At 42.9% G+C, this 22,419-nt stretch overlaps 1 protein-coding gene across 1 annotated transcript in view; it reads right to left on the bottom strand.

Moving 5' to 3' along the window:
• The window catches only part of LOC146063099 (uncharacterized), a 135,612-nt gene that overhangs the window by 71,744 nt on the left and 41,449 nt on the right, over positions 1 to 22,419 (bottom strand). The window contains exon 8 of the mRNA XM_083175113.1: positions 19,716 to 19,856. Within this exon, the coding sequence (XP_083031239.1) occupies positions 19,716 to 19,856 (141 nt within the window). The remainder of the gene's footprint in view (positions 1 to 19,715; positions 19,857 to 22,419) is intronic.

The following is a 22,419-nucleotide window of genomic DNA, read 5'->3' as shown; positions in this document are numbered from 1 at the left end:
TGTCCTAGCATGTGTATTACCTGTGTCCTAGCATGTGTATTACCTGTATCCTAGCATGTGTATTACCTGTATTCTAGCATTTGTATTACCTGTATCCTAGCATGTGTATTACCTGTATTCTAGTATGTGTATTACCTGTGTCCTACCATGTGTATTACCTGTATCCTAGCATGTGTATTACCTGTATTCTAGCATGTGTATTACCTGTGTCCTAGCATGTGTATTACCTGTATCCTAGCATGTGTATTACCTGTATCCTACCATGTGTACTACCTGTGTCCTAGCATGTGTATTACCTGTGTCCTAGCATGTGTATTACCTGTGTCCTAGCATGTGTATTACCTGTGTCCTAGCATGTGTATTACCTGTATCCTAGCATGTGTATTACCTGTGTCCTACCATGTGTATTACCTGTGTCCTGGCATGTGTACTACCTGTGTCCAGGCATGTGTATTACCTGTGTCCTAGCATGTGTATTACCTGTATCCTAGTATGTGTATTACCTGTGTCATAGCATGTGTATTACCTGTATCCTAGCATGTGTATTACCTGTATCCTACCATGTGTATTACCTGTGTCCTACCATGTGCATTACCTGTGTCCTACCATGTGTACTACCTGTGTCCTGGCATGTGTATTACCTGTATCATAGTATGTGTATTACCTGTGTCCTACCATGTGTATTACCTGTATCCTACCATGTGTACTACCTGTGTCCTAGCATGTGTATTACCTGTGTCCTAGCATGTGTATTACCTGTGTCCTAGCATGTGTATTTCCTGTCTCCTAGCATGTGTATTACCTGTGTCCTAAGATTTTGTATTACCTGTGTCCTAGCATGTGTATTACCTGTGTCCTGGCATGTGTATTACCTGTATCATAGTATGTGTATTACCTGTGTCCTACCATGTGTATTACCTGTGTCCTAGCATGTGTATTACCTGTGTCCTAGCATGTGTATTACCTGTGTCCTAGCATGTGTATTACCTGTGTCCTAGCATGTGTATTACCTGTGTTCTAGCATGTGTATTACCTGTGTCCTAGCATGTGTATTACCTGTATCCTAGCATGCATATTACCTGTATCCTAGCATGTGTATTACCTGTGTCCTAGCATGTGTATTACCTGTGTCCTAGCATGTGTATTACCTGTATCCTAGCATGTGTATTACCTGTGTCCTAGCATGTGTATTACCTGTATCCTAGCATGTGTATTACCTGTGTCCTAGCACGTGTGTTACCTGTGTCCTACCATGTGTATTACCTGTGTCCTAGCATGTGTATTACCTGTGTCCTAGCATGTGTATTACCTGTATCCTAGCATGTGTATTACTTGTTTCCTAGCATGTGTATTACCTGTGTCCTAGTATGTGTATTACCTGTATCCTAGCATGTGTATTACCTGTTTCCTAGCATGTGTATTACCTGTGTAGTAGCATGTGTATTACCTGTGTCCTAGCATGTGTATTACCTGTATCATAGTATGTGTATTACCTGTGTCCTACCATGTGTATTACCTGTATCCTAGCATGTGTATTACCTGTATTCTAGCATGTGTATTACCTGTGTCCTAGCATGTGTATTACTTGTTTCCTAGCATGTGTATTACCTGTGTCCTAACATGTGTGTTACCTGGGTCCTAGCATGTGTATTACTTGTGTCCTAGCATGTGTATTACCTGTGTCCTAGCATGTGTATTACCTGTGTCCTACCATGTGTATTACCTGTGTCCTAGCATGTGTATTACCTGTGTCCTACCATGTGTACTACCTGTGTCCTAGCATGTGTATTACCTGTGTCCTAGCATGTGTATTACCTGTATCATAGTATGTGTATTACCTGTGTCCTACCATGTGTATTACCTGTATCCTAGCATGTGTATTACCTGTGTCCTAGCATGTGTATTACCTGTGTCCAGGCATGTGTATTACCTGTGTCCTAGCATGTGTATTACCTGTCTCCTAGTATGTGTATTACCTGTGTCCTAAGATTGTGTATTACCTGTGTCCTAGCATGTGTATTACCTGTGTCCTGGCATGTGTATTACCTGTATCATAGTATGTGTATTACCTGTGTCCTACCATGTGTATTACCTGTGTCCTAGCATGTGTACTACCTGTGTCCTAGCATGTGTATTACCTGTGTCCTAGCATGTGTATTACCTGTGTCCTAGCATGTGTATTACCTGTGTCCTAGTATGTGTATTACCTGTGTCCTGGCATGTGTATTACCTGTGTCCTGGCATGTGTATTACCTGTGTCCTAGCATGTGTATTACCTGTGTCCTAGCATGTGTATTACCTGTATCCTAGCATGCGTATTACCTGTATCCTAGCATGTGTATTACCTGTGTCCTAGCATGTGTATTACCTGTGTCCTAGCATGTGTATTACCTGTGTCCTAGCATGTGTATTACCTGTATCCTAGCATGTGTATTACCTGTGTCCTAGCATGTGTATTACCTGTATCCTAGCATGTGTATTACCTGTGTCCTAGCACGTGTGTTACCTGTGTCCTACCATGTGTATTACCTGTGTCCTAGCATGTGTATTACCTTTGTCCTAGCATGTGTATTACCTTTGTCCTAGCATGTGTATTACCTGTATCCTAGCATGTGTATTACCTGTGTCCTAGAACGTGTATTACCTGTGTCCTACCATGTGTACTACCTGTGTCCTAGCATGTGTATTACCTGTATCCTAGAATGTGTATTACCTGTGTCCTAGCATGTGTATTACCTGTGTCCTAGCATGTGTATTACCTGTGTCCTAGCATGTGTATTACCTGTATCATAGTATGTGTATTACCTGTGTCCTTGCATGTGTATTACCTGTGTCCTTGCATGTGTATTACCTGTGTCCTTGCATGTGTATTATCTGTGTCCTAGCATGTGTATTACCTGTGTCCTAGCATGTGTATTACCTGTGTCCTAGCATGTGTATTACCTGTGTCCTAGCATGTGTATTACCTGTGTCCTAGCATGTGTATTACCTGTGTCCTAGCATGTGTATTACCTCTGTCCTAGCATGTGTATTACCTGTGTCCTATCATGTGTATTACCTGTGTCCTAGCATGTGTATTACCTGTGTCCTAGCATGTGTATTACCTGTGTCCAGGCATGTGTATTACCTGTGTCCTAGCATGTGTATTACCTGTGTCCTAGCATGTGTATTACCTGTGTCCAGGCATGTGTATTACCTGTGTCCTAGCATGTGTATTACCTGTGTCCTAGCATGTGTATTACCTGTGTCCTACCATGTGTATTACCTGTGTCCTAGCATGTGTATTACCTGTGTCCTAGCATGTGTATTACCTGTCTCCTAGCATGTGTATTACCTGTGTCCTAGCATGTGTATTACCTGTATCCTAGAATGTGTATTACCTGTATCCTAGCATGTGTATTACCTGTGTCCTAGCATGTGTATTACCTGTGTCCTAGCATGTGTATTACCTGTATCCTAGCATGTGTATTACCTGTGTCCTAGCATGTGTATTACCTGTATCCTAGCATGTGTATTACCTGTGTCCTAGCATGTGTATTACCTGTGTCCTGGCATGTGTATTACCTGTGCCCTAGCATGTGTATTACCTGTGTCCTAACATGTGTATTACCTGTGTCCTAGCATGTGTATTACCTGTGTCCTAGCATGTGTATTACCTGTATCCTAGCATGTGTATTACCTGTGTCCTAGCATGTGTATTACCTGTGTCTTGGCATGTGTATTACCTGTGTCCTGGCATGTGTATTACCTGTGCCCTAGCATGTGTATTACCTGTGTCCTAACATGTGTATTACCTGTGTCCTAGCATGTGTATTACCTGTGTCCTAGCATGTGTATTACCTGTATCCTAGCATGTGTATTACCTGTGTCCTAGCATGTGTATTACCTGTGTCCTAGCATGTGTATTACCTGTGTCCTAGCATGTGTATTACCTGTGTCCTAGCATGTGTATTACCTGTATCCTAGCATGTGTATTACCTGTGTCCTAGCATGTGTATTACCTGTGTCCTAGCATGTGTATTACCTGTGTCCTAGCATGTGTATTACCTGTGTCCTAGCATGTGTATTACCTGTGTCCTAGCATTTGTATTACCTGTGTCCTAGCATGTGTATTACCTGTGTCCTAGCATGTGTATTACCTGTATCCTAGCATGTGTATTACCTGTGTCCTAGCATGTGTATTACCTGTATCCTAGCATGTGTATTACCTGTGTCCTAGCATGTGTATTACCTGTGTCCTAGCATGTGTATTACCTGTATCCTAGCATGTGTATTACCTGTGTCCTACCATGTGTATTACCTGTGTCCTAGCATGTGTATTACCTGTGTCCTAGCATGTGTATTACCTGTGTCCTAGCATGTGTATTACCTGTGTCCTAGAATGTGTATTACCTGTATCCTAGCATGTGTATTACCTGTGTCCTAGCATGTGTATTACCTGTGTCCTAGCATGTGTATTACCTGTATCCTAGCATGTGTATTACCTGTGTCCTAGCATGTGTATTACCTGTATCCTAGCATGTGTATTACCTGTGTCCTAGCATGTGTATTACCTGTGTCCTGGCATGTGTATTACCTGTGCCCTAGCATGTGTATTACCTGTGTCCTAACATGTGTATTACCTGTGTCCTAGCATGTGTATTACCTGTGTCCTAGCATGTGTATTACCTGTATCCTAGCATGTGTATTACCTGTGTCCTAGCATGTGTATTACCTGTGTCCTGGCATGTGTATTACCTGTGTCCTGGCATGTGTATTACCTGTGCCCTAGCATGTGTATTACCTGTGTCCTAACATGTGTATTACCTGTGTCCTAGCATGTGTATTACATTTGTCCTAGCATGTGTATTACCTGTATCCTAGCATGTGTATTACCTGTGTCCTAGCATGTGTATTACCTGTGTCCTAGCATGTGTATTACCTGTATCCTAGCATGTGTATTACCTGTGTCCTAGCATGTGTATTACCTGTGTCCTAGCATTTGTATTACCTGTGTCCTAGCATGTGTATTACCTGTGTCCTAGCATGTGTATTACCTGTGTCCTAGCATGTGTATTACCTGTGTCCTAGCATGTGTATTACCTGTATCCTAGCATGTGTATTACCTGTATCCTAGCATGTGTATTACCTGTGTCCTAGCATGTGTATTACCTGTGTCCTAGCATGTGTATTACCTGTATCCTAGCATGTGTATTACCTGTGTCCTAGAATGTGTATTACCTGTATCCTAGCATGTGTATTACCTGTGTCCTAGAATGTGTATTACCTGTATCCTAGCATGTGTATTACCTGTGTCCTAGCATGTGTATTACCTGTGTCCTAGCATTTGTATTACCTGTGTCCTAGCATGTGTATTACCTGTGTCCTAGCATGTGTATTACCTGTGTCCTAGCATGTGTATTACCTGTGTCTTGGCATGTGTATTACCTGTGTCCTGGCATGTGTATTACCTGTGCCCTAGCATGTGTATTACCTGTGTCCTAACATGTGTATTACCTGTGTCCTAGCATGTGTATTACCTGTGTCCTAGCATGTGTATTACCTGTATCATAGTATGTGTATTACCTGTGTCCTAACATGTGTATTACCTGTATCCTAGCATGTGTATTACCTGTGTCCAGGCATGTGTATTACCTGTGTCCTAGCATGTGTATTACCTGTCTCCTAGCATGTGTATTACCTGTGTCCTAAGATTGTGTATTACCTGTGTCCTAGCATGTCTATTACCTGTGTCCTGGCATGTGTATTACCTGTATCATAGTATGTGTATTACCTGTGTCCTACCATGTGTATTACCTGTGTCCTAGCATGTGTACTACCTGTGTCCTAGCATGTGTATTACCTGTGTCCTAGCATGTGTATTACCTGTGTCCTAGCATGTGTATTACCTGTGTCCTAGCATGTGTATTACCTGTATCCTAGCATGTGTATTACCTGTGTCCTAGCATGTGTATTACCTGTATCCTAGCATGCGTATTACCTGTATCCTAGCATGTGTATTACCTGTGTCCTAGCATGTGTATTACCTGTGTCCTAGCATGTGTATTACCTGTATCCTAGCATGTGTATTACCTGTGTCCTAGCATGTGTATTACCTGTATCCTAGCATGTGTATTACCTGTGTCCTAGCACGTGTGTTACCTGTGTCCTACCATGTGTATTACCTGTGTCCTAGCATGTGTATTACCTGTGTCCTAGCATGTGTATTACCTGTATCCTAGCATGTGTATTACCTGTATCCTAGCATGTGTATTACCTGTGTCCTAGCATGTGTATTACCTGTGTCCTAGCATGTGTATTACCTGTATCCTAGCATGTGTATTACCTGTATTCTAGCATTTGTATTACCTGTATCCTAGCATGTGTATTACCTGTATTCTAGTATGTGTATTACCTGTGTCCTACCATGTGTATTACCTGTATCCTAGCATGTGTATTACCTGTATTCTAGCATGTGTATTACCTGTGTCCTAGCATGTGTATTACCTGTATCCTAGCATGTGTATTACCTGTATCCTACCATGTGTACTACCTGTGTCCTAGCATGTGTATTACCTGTGTCCTAGCATGTGTATTACCTGTGTCCTAGCATGTGTATTACCTGTGTCCTAGCATGTGTATTACCTGTATCCTAGCATGTGTATTACCTGTGTCCTACCATGTGTATTACCTGTGTCCTGGCATGTGTACTACCTGTATCCTAGCATGCGTATTACCTGTGTCCTAGCATGTGTATTACCTGTGTCCTAGCATGTGTATTACCTGTGTCCTAGCATGTGTATTACCTGTATCCTAGCATGTGTATTACCTGTGTCCTAGCATGTGTATTACCTGTATCCTAGCATGTGTATTACCTGTGTCCTAGCACGTGTGTTACCTGTGTCCTACCATGTGTATTACCTGTGTCCTAGCATGTGTATTACCTGTGTCCTAGCATGTGTATTACCTGTATCCTAGCATGTGTATTACTTGTTTCCTAGCATGTGTATTACCTGTGTCCTAGTATGTGTATTACCTGTATCCTAGCATGTGTATTACCTGTTTCCTAGCATGTGTATTACCTGTGTAGTAGCATGTGTATTACCTGTGTCCTAGCATGTGTATTACCTGTATCATAGTATGTGTATTACCTGTGTCCTACCATGTGTATTACCTGTATCCTAGCATGTGTATTACCTGTATTCTAGCATGTGTATTACCTGTGTCCTAGCATGTGTATTACTTGTTTCCTAGCATGTGTATTACCTGTGTCCTAACATGTGTGTTACCTGGGTCCTAGCATGTGTATTACTTGTGTCCTAGCATGTGTATTACCTGTGTCCTAGCATGTGTATTACCTGTGTCCTACCATGTGTATTACCTGTGTCCTATCATGTGTATTACCTGTGTCCTACCATGTGTACTACCTGTGTCCTAGCATGTGTATTACCTGTGTCCTAGCATGTGTATTACCTGTATCATAGTATGTGTATTACCTGTGTCCTACCATGTGTATTACCTGTATCCTAGCATGTGTATTACCTGTGTCCTAGCATGTGTATTACCTGTGTCCAGGCATGTGTATTACCTGTGTCCTAGCATGTGTATTACCTGTCTCCTAGTATGTGTATTACCTGTGTCCTAAGATTGTGTATTACCTGTGTCCTAGCATGTGTATTACCTGTGTCCTGGCATGTGTATTACCTGTATCATAGTATGTGTATTACCTGTGTCCTACCATGTGTATTACCTGTGTCCTAGCATGTGTACTACCTGTGTCCTAGCATGTGTATTACCTGTGTCCTAGCATGTGTATTACCTGTGTCCTAGCATGTGTATTACCTGTGTCCTAGTATGTGTATTACCTGTGTCCTGGCATGTGTATTACCTGTGTCCTGGCATGTGTATTACCTGTGTCCTAGCATGTGTATTACCTGTGTCCTAGCATGTGTATTACCTGTATCCTAGCATGCGTATTACCTGTATCCTAGCATGTGTATTACCTGTGTCCTAGCATGTGTATTACCTGTGTCCTAGCATGTGTATTACCTGTGTCCTAGCATGTGTATTACCTGTATCCTAGCATGTGTATTACCTGTGTCCTAGCATGTGTATTACCTGTATCCTAGCATGTGTATTACCTGTGTCCTAGCACGTGTGTTACCTGTGTCCTACCATGTGTATTACCTGTGTCCTAGCATGTGTATTACCTTTGTCCTAGCATGTGTATTACCTTTGTCCTAGCATGTGTATTACCTGTATCCTAGCATGTGTATTACCTGTGTCCTAGAACGTGTATTACCTGTGTCCTACCATGTGTACTACCTGTGTCCTAGCATGTGTATTACCTGTATCCTAGAATGTGTATTACCTGTGTCCTAGCATGTGTATTACCTGTGTCCTAGCATGTGTATTACCTGTGTCCTAGCATGTGTATTACCTGTATCATAGTATGTGTATTACCTGTGTCCTTGCATGTGTATTACCTGTGTCCTTGCATGTGTATTACCTGTATCATAGTATGTGTATTACCTGTGTCCTTGCATGTGTATTACCTGTGTCCTTGCATGTGTATTACCTGTGTCCTTGCATGTGTATTATCTGTGTCCTAGCATGTGTATTACCTGTGTCCTAGCATGTGTATTACCTGTGTCCTAGCATGTGTATTACCTGTGTCCTAGCATGTGTATTACCTGTGTCCTAGCATGTGTATTACCTGTGTCCTAGCATGTGTATTACCTCTGTCCTAGCATGTGTATTACCTGTGTCCTATCATGTGTATTACCTGTGTCCTAGCATGTGTATTACCTGTGTCCTAGCATGTGTATTACCTGTGTCCAGGCATGTGTATTACCTGTGTCCTAGCATGTGTATTACCTGTGTCCTAGCATGTGTATTACCTGTGTCCAGGCATGTGTATTACCTGTGTCCTAGCATGTGTATTACCTGTGTCCTAGCATGTGTATTACCTGTGTCCTACCATGTGTATTACCTGTGTCCTAGCATGTGTATTACCTGTGTCCTAGCATGTGTATTACCTGTCTCCTAGCATGTGTATTACCTGTGTCCTAGCATGTGTATTACCTGTATCCTAGAATGTGTATTACCTGTATCCTAGCATGTGTATTACCTGTGTCCTAGCATGTGTATTACCTGTGTCCTAGCATGTGTATTACCTGTATCCTAGCATGTGTATTACCTGTGTCCTAGCATGTGTATTACCTGTATCCTAGCATGTGTATTACCTGTGTCCTAGCATGTGTATTACCTGTGTCCTGGCATGTGTATTACCTGTGCCCTAGCATGTGTATTACCTGTGCCCTAGCATGTGTATTACCTGTGTCCTAACATGTGTATTACCTGTGTCCTAGCATGTGTATTACCTGTGTCCTAGCATGTGTATTACCTGTATCCTAGCATGTGTATTACCTGTGTCCTAGCATGTGTATTACCTGTGTCTTGGCATGTGTATTACCTGTGTCCTGGCATGTGTATTACCTGTGCCCTAGCATGTGTATTACCTGTGTCCTAACATGTGTATTACCTGTGTCCTAGCATGTGTATTACCTGTGTCCTAGCATGTGTATTACCTGTATCCTAGCATGTGTATTACCTGTGTCCTAGCATGTGTATTACCTGTGTCCTAGCATGTGTATTACCTGTGTCCTAGCATGTGTATTACCTGTGTCCTAGCATGTGTATTACCTGTATCCTAGCATGTGTATTACCTGTGTCCTAGCATGTGTATTACCTGTGTCCTAGCATGTGTATTACCTGTGTCCTAGCATGTGTATTACCTGTGTCCTAGCATTTGTATTACCTGTGTCCTAGCATTTGTATTACCTGTGTCCTAGCATGTGTATTACCTGTGTCCTAGCATGTGTATTACCTGTGTCCTAGCATGTGTATTACCTGTATCCTAGCATGTGTATTACCTGTGTCCTAGCATGTGTATTACCTGTATCCTAGCATGTGTATTACCTGTGTCCTAGCATGTGTATTACCTGTGTCCTGGCATGTGTATTACCTGTGCCCTAGCATGTGTATTACCTGTGTCCTAACATGTGTATTACCTGTGTCCTAGCATGTGTATTACCTGTATCCTAGCATGTGTATTACCTGTGTCCTAGCATGTGTATTACCTGTGTCTTGGCATGTGTATTACCTGTGTCCTGGCATGTGTATTACCTGTGCCCTAGCATGTGTATTACCTGTGTCCTAACATGTGTATTACCTGTGTCCTAGCATGTGTATTACCTGTGTCCTAGCATGTGTATTACCTGTATCCTAGCATGTGTATTACCTGTGTCCTAGCATGTGTATTACCTGTGTCCTAGCATGTGTATTACCTGTGTCCTAGCATGTGTATTACCTGTGTCCTAGCATGTGTATTACCTGTATCCTAGCATGTGTATTACCTGTGTCCTAGCATGTGTATTACCTGTGTCCTAGCATGTGTATTACCTGTGTCCTAGCATGTGTATTACCTGTGTCCTAGCATGTGTATTACCTGTGTCCTAGCATGTGTATTACCTGTGTCCTAGCATGTGTATTACCTGTATCCTAGCATGTGTATTACCTGTATTCTAGCATTTGTATTACCTGTATCCTAGCATGTGTATTACCTGTATTCTAGTATGTGTATTACCTGTGTCCTACCATGTGTATTACCTGTATCCTAGCATGTGTATTACCTGTATTCTAGCATGTGTATTACCTGTGTCCTAGCATGTGTATTACCTGTATCCTAGCATGTGTATTACCTGTATCCTACCATGTGTACTACCTGTGTCCTAGCATGTGTATTACCTGTGTCCTAGCATGTGTATTACCTGTGTCCTAGCATGTGTATTACCTGTGTCCTAGCATGTGTATTACCTGTATCCTAGCATGTGTATTACCTGTGTCCTACCATGTGTATTACCTGTGTCCTGGCATGTGTACTACCTGTGTCCAGGCATGTGTATTACCTGTGTCCTAGCATGTGTATTACCTGTATCCTAGTATGTGTATTACCTGTGTCATAGCATGTGTATTACCTGTATCCTAGCATGTGTATTACCTGTATCCTACCATGTGTATTACCTGTGTCCTACCATGTGCATTACCTGTGTCCTACCATGTGTACTACCTGTGTCCTGGCATGTGTATTACCTGTATCATAGTATGTGTATTACCTGTGTCCTACCATGTGTATTACCTGTATCCTACCATGTGTACTACCTGTGTCCTAGCATGTGTATTACCTGTGTCCTAGCATGTGTATTACCTGTGTCCTAGCATGTGTATTTCCTGTCTCCTAGCATGTGTATTACCTGTGTCCTAAGATTTTGTATTACCTGTGTCCTAGCATGTGTATTAACTGTGTCCTGGCATGTGTATTACCTGTATCATAGTATGTGTATTACCTGTGTCCTACCATGTGTATTACCTGTGTCCTAGCATGTGTACTACCTGTGTCCTAGCATGTGTATTACCTGTGTCCTAGCATGTGTATTACCTGTGTCCTAGCATGTGTATTACCTGTGTCCTAGCATGTGTATTACCTGTGTTCTAGCATGTGTATTACCTGTGTCCTAGCATGTGTATTACCTGTATCCTAGCATGCGTATTACCTGTATCCTAGCATGTGTATTACCTGTGTCCTAGCATGTGTATTACCTGTGTCCTAGCATGTGTATTACCTGTATCCTAGCATGTGTATTACCTGTGTCCTAGCATGTGTATTACCTGTATCCTAGCATGTGTATTACCTGTGTCCTAGCACGTGTGTTACCTGTGTCCTACCATGTGTATTACCTGTGTCCTAGCATGTGTATTACCTGTGTCCTAGCATGTGTATTACCTGTATCCTAGCATGTGTATTACTTGTTTCCTAGCATGTGTATTACCTGTGTCCTAGTATGTGTATTACCTGTATCCTAGCATGTGTATTACCTGTTTCCTAGCATGTGTATTACCTGTGTAGTAGCATGTGTATTACCTGTGTCCTAGCATGTGTATTACCTGTATCATAGTATGTGTATTTCCTGTGTCCTACCATGTGTATTACCTGTATCCTAGCATGTGTATTACCTGTATTCTAGCATGTGTATTACCTGTGTCCTAGCATGTGTATTACTTGTTTCCTAGCATGTGTATTACCTGTGTCCTAACATGTGTGTTACCTGGGTCCTAGCATGTGTATTACTTGTGTCCTAGCATGTGTATTACCTGTGTCCTAGCATGTGTATTACCTGTGTCCTACCATGTGTATTACCTGTGTCCTAGCATGTGTATTACCTGTGTCCTACCATGTGTACTACCTGTGTCCTAGCATGTGTATTACCTGTGTCCTAGCATGTGTATTACCTGTATCATAGTATGTGTATTACCTGTGTCCTACCATGTGTATTACCTGTATCCTAGCATGTGTATTACCTGTGTCCTAGCATGTGTATTACCTGTGTCCAGGCATGTGTATTACCTGTGTCCTAGCATGTGTATTACCTGTCTCCTAGTATGTGTATTACCTGTGTCCTAAGATTGTGTATTACCTGTGTCCTAGCATGTGTATTACCTGTGTCCTGGCATGTGTATTACCTGTATCATAGTATGTGTATTACCTGTGTCCTACCATGTGTATTACCTGTGTCCTAGCATGTGTACTACCTGTGTCCTAGCATGTGTATTACCTGTGTCCTAGCATGTGTATTACCTGTGTCCTAGCATGTGTATTACCTGTGTCCTAGTATGTGTATTACCTGTGTCCTGGCATGTGTATTACCTGTGTCCTGGCATGTGTATTACCTGTGTCCTAGCATGTGTATTACCTGTGTCCTAGCATGTGTATTACCTGTATCCTAGCATGCGTATTACCTGTATCCTAGCATGTGTATTACCTGTGTCCTAGCATGTGTATTACCTGTGTCCTAGCATGTGTATTACCTGTGTCCTAGCATGTGTATTACCTGTATCCTAGCATGTGTATTACCTGTGTCCTAGCATGTGTATTACCTGTATCCTAGCATGTGTATTACCTGTGTCCTAGCACGTGTGTTACCTGTGTCCTACCATGTGTATTACCTGTGTCCTAGCATGTGTATTACCTTTGTCCTAGCATGTGTATTACCTGTGTCCTAGCATGTGTATTACCTGTATCCTAGCATGTGTATTACCTGTGTCCTAGAACGTGTATTACCTGTGTCCTACCATGTGTACTACCTGTGTCCTAGCATGTGTATTACCTGTATCCTAGAATGTGTATTACCTGTGTCCTAGCATGTGTATTACCTGTGTCCTAGCATGTGTATTACCTGTGTCCTAGCATGTGTATTACCTGTATCATAGTATGTGTATTACCTGTGTCCTTGCATGTGTATTACCTGTGTCCTTGCATGTGTATTACCTGTGTCCTTGCATGTGTATTATCTGTGTCCTAGCATGTGTATTACCTGTGTCCTAGCATGTGTATTACCTGTGTCCTAGCATGTGTATTACCTGTGTCCTAGCATGTGTATTACCTGTGTCCTAGCATGTGTATTACCTGTGTCCTAGCATGTGTATTACCTCTGTCCTAGCATGTGTATTACCTGTGTCCTATCATGTGTATTACCTGTGTCCTAGCATGTGTATTACCTGTGTCCTAGCATGTGTATTACCTGTGTCCAGGCATGTGTATTACCTGTGTCCTAGCATGTGTATTACCTGTGTCCTAGCATGTGTATTACCTGTGTCCAGGCATGTGTATTACCTGTGTCCTAGCATGTGTATTACCTGTGTCCTAGCATGTGTATTACCTGTGTCCTACCATGTGTATTACCTGTGTCCTAGCATGTGTATTACCTGTGTCCTAGCATGTGTATTACCTGTCTCCTAGCATGTGTATTACCTGTGTCCTAGCATGTGTATTACCTGTATCCTAGAATGTGTATTACCTGTATCCTAGCATGTGTATTACCTGTGTCCTAGCATGTGTATTACCTGTGTCCTAGCATGTGTATTACCTGTATCCTAGCATGTGTATTACCTGTGTCCTAGCATGTGTATTACCTGTATCCTAGCATGTGTATTACCTGTGTCCTAGCATGTGTATTACCTGTGTCCTGGCATGTGTATTACCTGTGCCCTAGCATGTGTATTACCTGTGTCCTAACATGTGTATTACCTGTGTCCTAGCATGTGTATTACCTGTGTCCTAGCATGTGTATTACCTGTATCCTAGCATGTGTATTACCTGTGTCCTAGCATGTGTATTACCTGTGTCTTGGCATGTGTATTACCTGTGTCCTGGCATGTGTATTACCTGTGCCCTAGCATGTGTATTACCTGTGTCCTAACATGTGTATTACCTGTGTCCTAGCATGTGTATTACCTGTGTCCTAGCATGTGTATTACCTGTATCCTAGCATGTGTATTACCTGTGTCCTAGCATGTGTATTACCTGTGTCCTAGCATGTGTATTACCTGTGTCCTAGCATGTGTATTACCTGTGTCCTAGCATGTGTATTACCTGTATCCTAGCATGTGTATTACCTGTGTCCTAGCATGTGTATTACCTGTGTCCTAGCATGTGTATTACCTGTGTCCTAGCATGTGTATTACCTGTCTCCTAGCATGTGTATTACCTGTGTCCTAGCATTTGTATTACCTGTGTCCTAGCATGTGTATTACCTGTGTCCTAGCATGTGTATTACCTGTGTCCTAGCATGTGTATTACCTGTATCCTAGCATGTGTATTACCTGTGTCCTAGCATGTGTATTACCTGTATCCTAGCATGTGTATTACCTGTGTCCTAGCATGTGTATTACCTGTGTCCTGGCATGTGTATTACCTGTGCCCTAGCATGTGTATTACCTGTGTCCTAACATGTGTATTACCTGTGTCCTAGCATGTGTATTACCTGTATCCTAGCATGTGTATTACCTGTGTCCTAGCATGTGTATTACCTGTGTCTTGGCATGTGTATTACCTGTGTCCTGGCATGTGTATTACCTGTGCCCTAGCATGTGTATTACCTGTGTCCTAACATGTGTATTACCTGTGTCCTAGCATGTGTATTACCTGTGTCCTAGCATGTGTATTACCTGTATCCTAGCATGTGTATTACCTGTGTCCTAGCATGTGTATTACCTGTGTCCTAGCATGTGTATTACCTGTGTCCTAGCATGTGTATTACCTGTGTCCTAGCATGTGTATTACCTGTATCCTAGCATGTGTATTACCTGTGTCCTAGCATGTGTATTACCTGTGTCCTAGCATGTGTATTACCTGTGTCCTAGCATGTGTATTACCTGTGTCCTAGCATGTGTATTACCTGTGTCCTAGCATTTGTATTACCTGTGTCCTAGCATGTGTATTACCTGTGTCCTAGCATGTGTATTACCTGTGTCCTAGCATGTGTATTACCTGTGTCCTAGCATGTGTATTACCTGTATCCTAGCATGTGTATTACCTGTATCCTAGCATGTGTATTACCTGTGTCCTAGCATGTGTATTACCTGTATCCTAGCATGTGTATTACCTGTGTCCTAGCATGTGTATTACCTGTATCCTACCATGTGTACTACCTGTGTCCTAGCATGTGTATTACCTGTGTCCTAGCATGTGTATTACCTGTGTCCTAGCATGTGTATTACCTGTGTCCTAGCATGTGTATTACCTGTATCCTAGCATGTGTATTACCTGTGTCCTACCATGTGTATTACCTGTGTCCTGGCATGTGTACTACCTGTGTCCAGGCATGTGTATTACCTGTGTCCTAGCATGTGTATTACCTGTATCCTAGTATGTGTATTACCTGTGTCATAGCATGTGTATTACCTGTATCCTAGCATGTGTATTACCTGTATCCTACCATGTGTATTACCTGTGTCCTACCATGTGCATTACCTGTGTCCTACCATGTGTACTACCTGTGTCCTAGCATGTGTATAACCTGTGTCCTGGCATGTGTATTACCTGTGTCCTAGCATTTGTATTACCTGTGTCCTAGCATGTGTATTACCTGTGTCCTAGCATGTGTATTACCTGTGTCCTAGCATGTGTATTACCTGTGTCCTAGCATGTGTATTACCTGTATCCTAGCAAGTGTATTACCTGTATCCTAGCATGTGTATTACCTGTGTCCTAGCATGTGTATTACCTGTGTCCTAGCATGTGTATTACCTGTATCCTAGCATGTGTATTACCTGTGTCCTAGAATGTGTATTACCTGTATCCTAGCATGTGTATTACCTGTGTCCTAGAATGTGTATTACCTGTATCCTAGCATGTGTATTACCTGTGTCTTAGCATGTGTATTACCTGTATCCTACCATGTGTACTACCTGTGTCCTAGCATGTGTATTACCTGTGTCCTAGCATGTGTATTACCTGTGTCCTAGCATGTGTATTACCTGTGTCCTAGCATGTGTATTACCTGTATCCTAGCATGTGTATTACCTGTGTCCTACCATGTGTATTACCTGTGTCCTGGCATGTGTACTACCTGTGTCCAGGCATGTGTATTACCTGTGTCCTAGCATGTGTATTACCTGTATCCTAGTATGTGTATTACCTGTGTCATAGCATGTGTATTACCTGTATCCTAGCATGTGTATTACCTGTATCCTACCATGTGTATTACCTGTGTCCTACCATGTGCATTACCTGTGTCCTACCATGTGTACTACCTGTGTCCTAGCATGTGTATAACCTGTGTCCTGGCATGTGTATTACCTGTATCATAGTATGTGTATTACCTGTGTCCTACCATGTGTATTACCTGTATCCTAGCATGTGTATTACCTGTGTCCTAGCATGTGTATTACCTGTGTCCAGGCATGTGTATTACCTGTGTCCTAGCATGTGTATTACCTGTGTCCTGGCATGTGTATTACCTGTGTCCTAAGATTTTGTATTACCTGTGTCCTAGCATGTGTATTACCTGTGTCCTGGCATGTGTATTACCTGTATCATAGTATGTGTATTACCTGTGTCCTACCATGTGTATTACCTGTGTCCTAGCATGTGTACTACCTGTGTCCTAGCATGTGTATTACCTGTGTCCTAGCATGTGTATTACCTGTGTCCTAGCATGTGTATTACCTGTGTCCTAGCATGTGTATTACCTGTGTTCTAGCATGTGTATTACCTGTGTCCTAGCATGTGTATTACCTGTATCCTAGCATGCGTATTACCTGTATCCTAGCATGTGTATTACCTGTGTCCTAGCATGTGTATTACCTGTGTCCTAGCATGTGTATTACCTGTATCCTAGCATGTGTATTACCTGTGTCCTAGCATGTGTATTACCTGTATCCTAGCATGTGTATTACCTGTGTCCTAGCATGTGTATTACCTGTGTCCTAGCATGTGTATTACCTGTGTCCTAGCATGTGTATTACCTGTGTCCTAGCATGTGTATTACCTGTATCCTAGCATGTGTATTACCTGTGTCCTGGCATGTGTATTACCTGTGCCCTAGCATGTGTATTACCTGTGTCCTAACATGTGTATTACCTGTGTCCTAGCATGTGTATTACCTTTGTCCTAGCATGTGTATTACCTGTATCCTAGCATGTGTATTACCTGTGTCCTAGCATGTGTATTACCTGTGTCCTAGCATGTGTATTACCTGTATCCTAGCATGTGTATTACCTGTGTCCTAGCATGTGTATTACCTGTGTCCTAGCATTTGTATTACCTGTGTCCTAGCATGTGTATTACCTGTGTCCTAGCATGTGTATTACCTGTGTCCTAGCATGTGTATTACCTGTGTCCTAGCATGTGTATTACCTGTATCCTAGCATGTGTATTACCTGTATCCTAGCATGTGTATTACCTGTGTCCTAGCATGTGTATTACCTGTGTCCTAGCATGTGTATTACCTGTATCCTAGCATGTGTATTACCTGTGTCCTAGAATGTGTATTACCTGTATCCTAGCATGTGTATTACCTGTGTCCTAGAATGTGTATTACCTGTATCCTAGCATGTGTATTACCTGTGTCCTAGCATGTGTATTACCTGTGTCCTAACATGTGTATTACCTGTGTCCTAGCATGTGTATTACCTGTGTCCTAGCATGTGTATTACCTGTATCCTAGCATGTGTATTACCTGTGTCCTAGCATGTGTATTACCTGTGTCCTAGCATGTGTATTACCTGTGTCCTAGCATGTGTATTACCTGTGTCCTAGCATGTGTATTACCTGTGTCCTAGAATGTGTATTACCTGTGTTCTAGCATGTGTATTACCTGTGTCCTAGCATGTGTATTACCTGTGTCCTAGCATGTGTATTACCTGTGTCCTAGCATTTGTATTACCTGTATCCTAGCATGTGTATTACCTGTGTCCTGGCATGTGTATTACCTGTGTCCTAGCATGTGTATTACCTGTGTCCTAGCATTTGTATTACCTGTGTCCTAGCATGTGTATTACCTGTGTCCTAGCATGTGTTTTACCTGTGTCCTGGCATGTGTATTACCTGTGTCCTACCATGTGTATTACCTGTGTACTAGCATGTGTATTACCTGTGTCCTACCATGTGTATTACCTGTGTCCTAGCATGTGTATTACCTGTGTCCTAGCATGTGTATTACCTGTGTCCTAGCATGTGTATTACCTGTGTCCTGGCATGTGTATTACCTGTGTCCTAGCATGTGTATTACCTGTGTCCTAGCATGTGTATTACCTGTGTCCTACCATGTGTATTACCTGTGTCCTACCATGTGTATTACCTGTGTCCTAGCATGTGTATTACCTGTGTCCTGGCATGTGTATTACCTGTGTCCTAGCATGTGTATTACCTGTGTCCTACCATGTGTATTACCTGTGTCCTAGCATGTGTATTACCTGTGTCCTAGCATGTGTATTACCTGTGTCCTAGCATGTGTATTACCTGTATCCTAGCATGTGTATTACCTGTGTCCTAGCATGTGTATTACCTGTATCCTACCATGTGTATTACCTGTGTCCTAGCATGTGTATTACCTGTATCCTACCATGTGTATTACCTGTGTCCTAGCATGTGTATTACCTGTATCCTACCATGTGTATTACCTGTATCATAGTATGTGTATTACCTGTGTCCTAACATGTGTATTACCTGTGTCCTAGCATGTGTATTACCTTTGTCCTAGCATGTGTATTACCTGTGTCCTTGCATGTGTATTACCTGTATCCTAGCATGTGTATTACCTGTGTTCTAGCATGTGTATTACCCGTGTCCTTGCATGTGTATTACCTGTGTCCTAGCATGTGTATTACCTGTGTCCTAACATGTGTATTACCTGTGTCCTAGCATGTGTATTACCTGTGTCCTAGCATGTGTATTACCCGTGTCCTTGCATGTGTATTACCTGTGTCCTAGCATGTGTATTACCTGTGTCCTAACATGTGTATTACCTGTGTCCTAGCATGTGTATTACCTGTGTCCTAGCATGTGTATTACCTGTGTCCTAGCATGTGTATTACCTGTGTCCTAGCATGTGTATTACCTGTGTCCTTGCATGTGTATTACCTGTGTCCTAGCATGTGTATTACCTGTGTCCTGGCATGTGTATTACCTGTATCATAGTATGTGTATTACCTGTGTCCTACCATGTGTATTACCTGTGTCCTAGCATGTGTATTACCTGTGTCCTAGCATGTGTATTACCTGTGTCCTACCATGTGTATTACCTGTGTCCTAGCATGTGTATTGCGTGTGTCCTTGCATGTGTATTACCTGTGTCCTAGCATGTGTATTGCGTGTGTCATAGTATGTGTTTTACCTGGCTTTGGATTTGTACACTGCTTTATGCACATATTACAGCACTTCTGTAAGTTAAGGCAGTCATCATCCTCCTGACACTGGTCTTTTTTCTGGGTTGCAGTACAACGTAGTGGTTCCAATGGACAATACCCGAGTTTCACTACAAGAACAGGAAGAGCAGTGTTAATTGACAATTTATCAGGTGTTGCATAGTACAATATACATACCTCATACATCCAGCCTCAGTACACCGTGCAGTGTGATATACCTCATACATCCAGCCTCAGTACACCATGCAGTGTGATATACCTCATACATTCAGCCTCAGTACACCATGCAGCTTGATATACCTCATACATCCAGCCTCAGTACACAGTGCAGCGTGATATACCTCATACATACAGCCTCAGTACACCATGCAGCGTGATATACCTCATACATCCAGCCTCAGTATACCGTGCAGTGTGATATACCTCATACATCCAGCCTCAGTACACCATGCAGCGTGATATACCTCATACATCCAGCCTCAGTACACTGTGCACCATGATATACCTCATACATCCAGCCTCAGTACACCATGCAGCGTGATATACCTCATACATCCAGCCTCAGTACACCATGCAGCGTGATATACCTCATACATCCAGCCTCAGTACACCATGCAGCGTGATATACCTCATACATCCAGCCTCAGTACACCATGCAGCGTGATATACCTCATACATCCAGCCTCAGTACACCATGCAGCGTGATATACCTCATACATCCAACCTAAGTACACCGTGCAGCGCGATATACCTCATACATCCAGCCTCAGTGCACCATGCAGCGTGATATACCTCATACATCCAGCCTCAGTACACCGTGCAGTGTGATATACCTCATACATCCAGCCTCAGTACACCATGCAGCGTGATATACCTCATACATCCAGCCTCAGTACACCGTGCACCATGATATACTTCATACATCCAGCCTCAGTACACCATGCAGCGTGATATACCTCATACATCCAGCGTCAGTACACCGTGCAGCGTGATATACCTCATACATCCAGCCTCAGTACACCATGCAGCGTGATACACCTCATACATCCAGCCTCAGTGCACCATGCAGCGTGATATACCTCATACATCCAGCCTCAGTACACCGTGCAGCGTGATATACCTCATACATCCAGCCTCAGTACACCGTGCAGCGTGATATACCTCATACACCCAGCCTCAGTACACCATGCAGCATGATATACCTCCATACATACAGCCTCAGTACACCATGCAGCGTGATATACCTCATACATCCAGCCTCAGTACACCATGCAGCGTGATATACCTCATACATCCAACCTCAGTACACCGTGCAGCGTGATATACCTCATAATCCAGCCTCAGTACACCGTGCAGCGTGATATACCTCATACATCCAGCCTCAGTACACCGTGCAATGTGATAAACCTCATACATCCAGCCTCAGTACACCATGCAGCGTGATATACCTCATACATCCAGCCTCTGTACACCGTGCAGCGTGATATACCTCATACATGTATTTATTTATTTTATTTATTTGCAGTTTCTTATATAGCGCAGCAGATTCCGTTGCGCTTTACAATAGTAAACAGTGATAAAACAAACTGGGTAACAACAGACAGACATGGAGGTAGGAGGGCCCTGCTGCAAGCTTACAATCTATAGGGATATAGGAGGGAAACACACATCCAGCCTCAGTACATCATGCAGCGTGATATACCTCATACATCCAGCCTCAGTACACCATGCAGCGTGATATACCTCATACATCCAGCCTCAGTACACCATGCAGCTTGATATACCTCATACACCCAGCCTCAGTACACCATGCAGCCTGATATACTTCATACATCCAGCCTCAGTACACCATGCAGCGTGATATACCTCATACATCCAGCCTCAGTACACCGTGCAGCGTGATATACAGTACCTCATACACCCAGCCTCAGTACACCATGCAGCGTGATATACCTCATACACATAGGCGAATCTAGGGGGTGGTCCGGGGGTGCACAGGACCACCCATTAGCCTATTTTGTAGCTGAGGGATAGGGCTTTCCAACGAGCCCAGCCCCGTGTCTCTAGCCCCCTGGGAACCGGAGATACTGCCAGGCAAAGCTGGAACGTTTTCCCTATAGGATAACATGGGACCCGCTAATTCCGACCCCCACCCAGTTCAGCGGCTGCCGGATCCCCCTTCGGCATCACTGAAGCTAGAGGTTGATCTCAGTCGAACCCAAATCGCTGGGCCTTCAATCTGATACTAGGCTGGATCCATATGGGTTAATTGGTTCCAGGGTTATTGAGGTTAAACCTTTTTTTTTTTTTTTTTCTTAAATGCAATTTCATGACCAAAATCATTCGAAGCCAACTCAAAAGTTCTTTAATATGATACTGGTCTCATGTAAATGGGTCAGTTGGTTCTGAAGATATAGCTGGTTGGTTAAAGGGGGGTAGGGAGAGGGGAGTGGTTGTCTCTCCCCCTCACACCAGAAAATGCTTGGACTAGGCCGGTGTATAAGGTGTCAGCCTGGGAATGTCCCTGCATGATCCTGGGACCATATTCCCGGGTAAATCCCTGAATTTTCTGTTGTGAAAAGGGTATTATATCAAACAGCCGTGACCTGCAGTGCTTTGAATCTGCCCAACTGTGAATGACTGTCACCCCTGCAGCTTCCGCTCCAATTCTTC

This window comes from Crinia signifera, chromosome 3 (assembly GCF_055691185.1).
Source record: "Crinia signifera chromosome 3, ASM5569118v1, whole genome shotgun sequence".
Lineage (NCBI taxonomy): Eukaryota > Metazoa > Chordata > Amphibia > Anura > Myobatrachidae > Crinia > Crinia signifera.
This window is presented reverse-complemented; position numbering and strand designations above follow the sequence as displayed.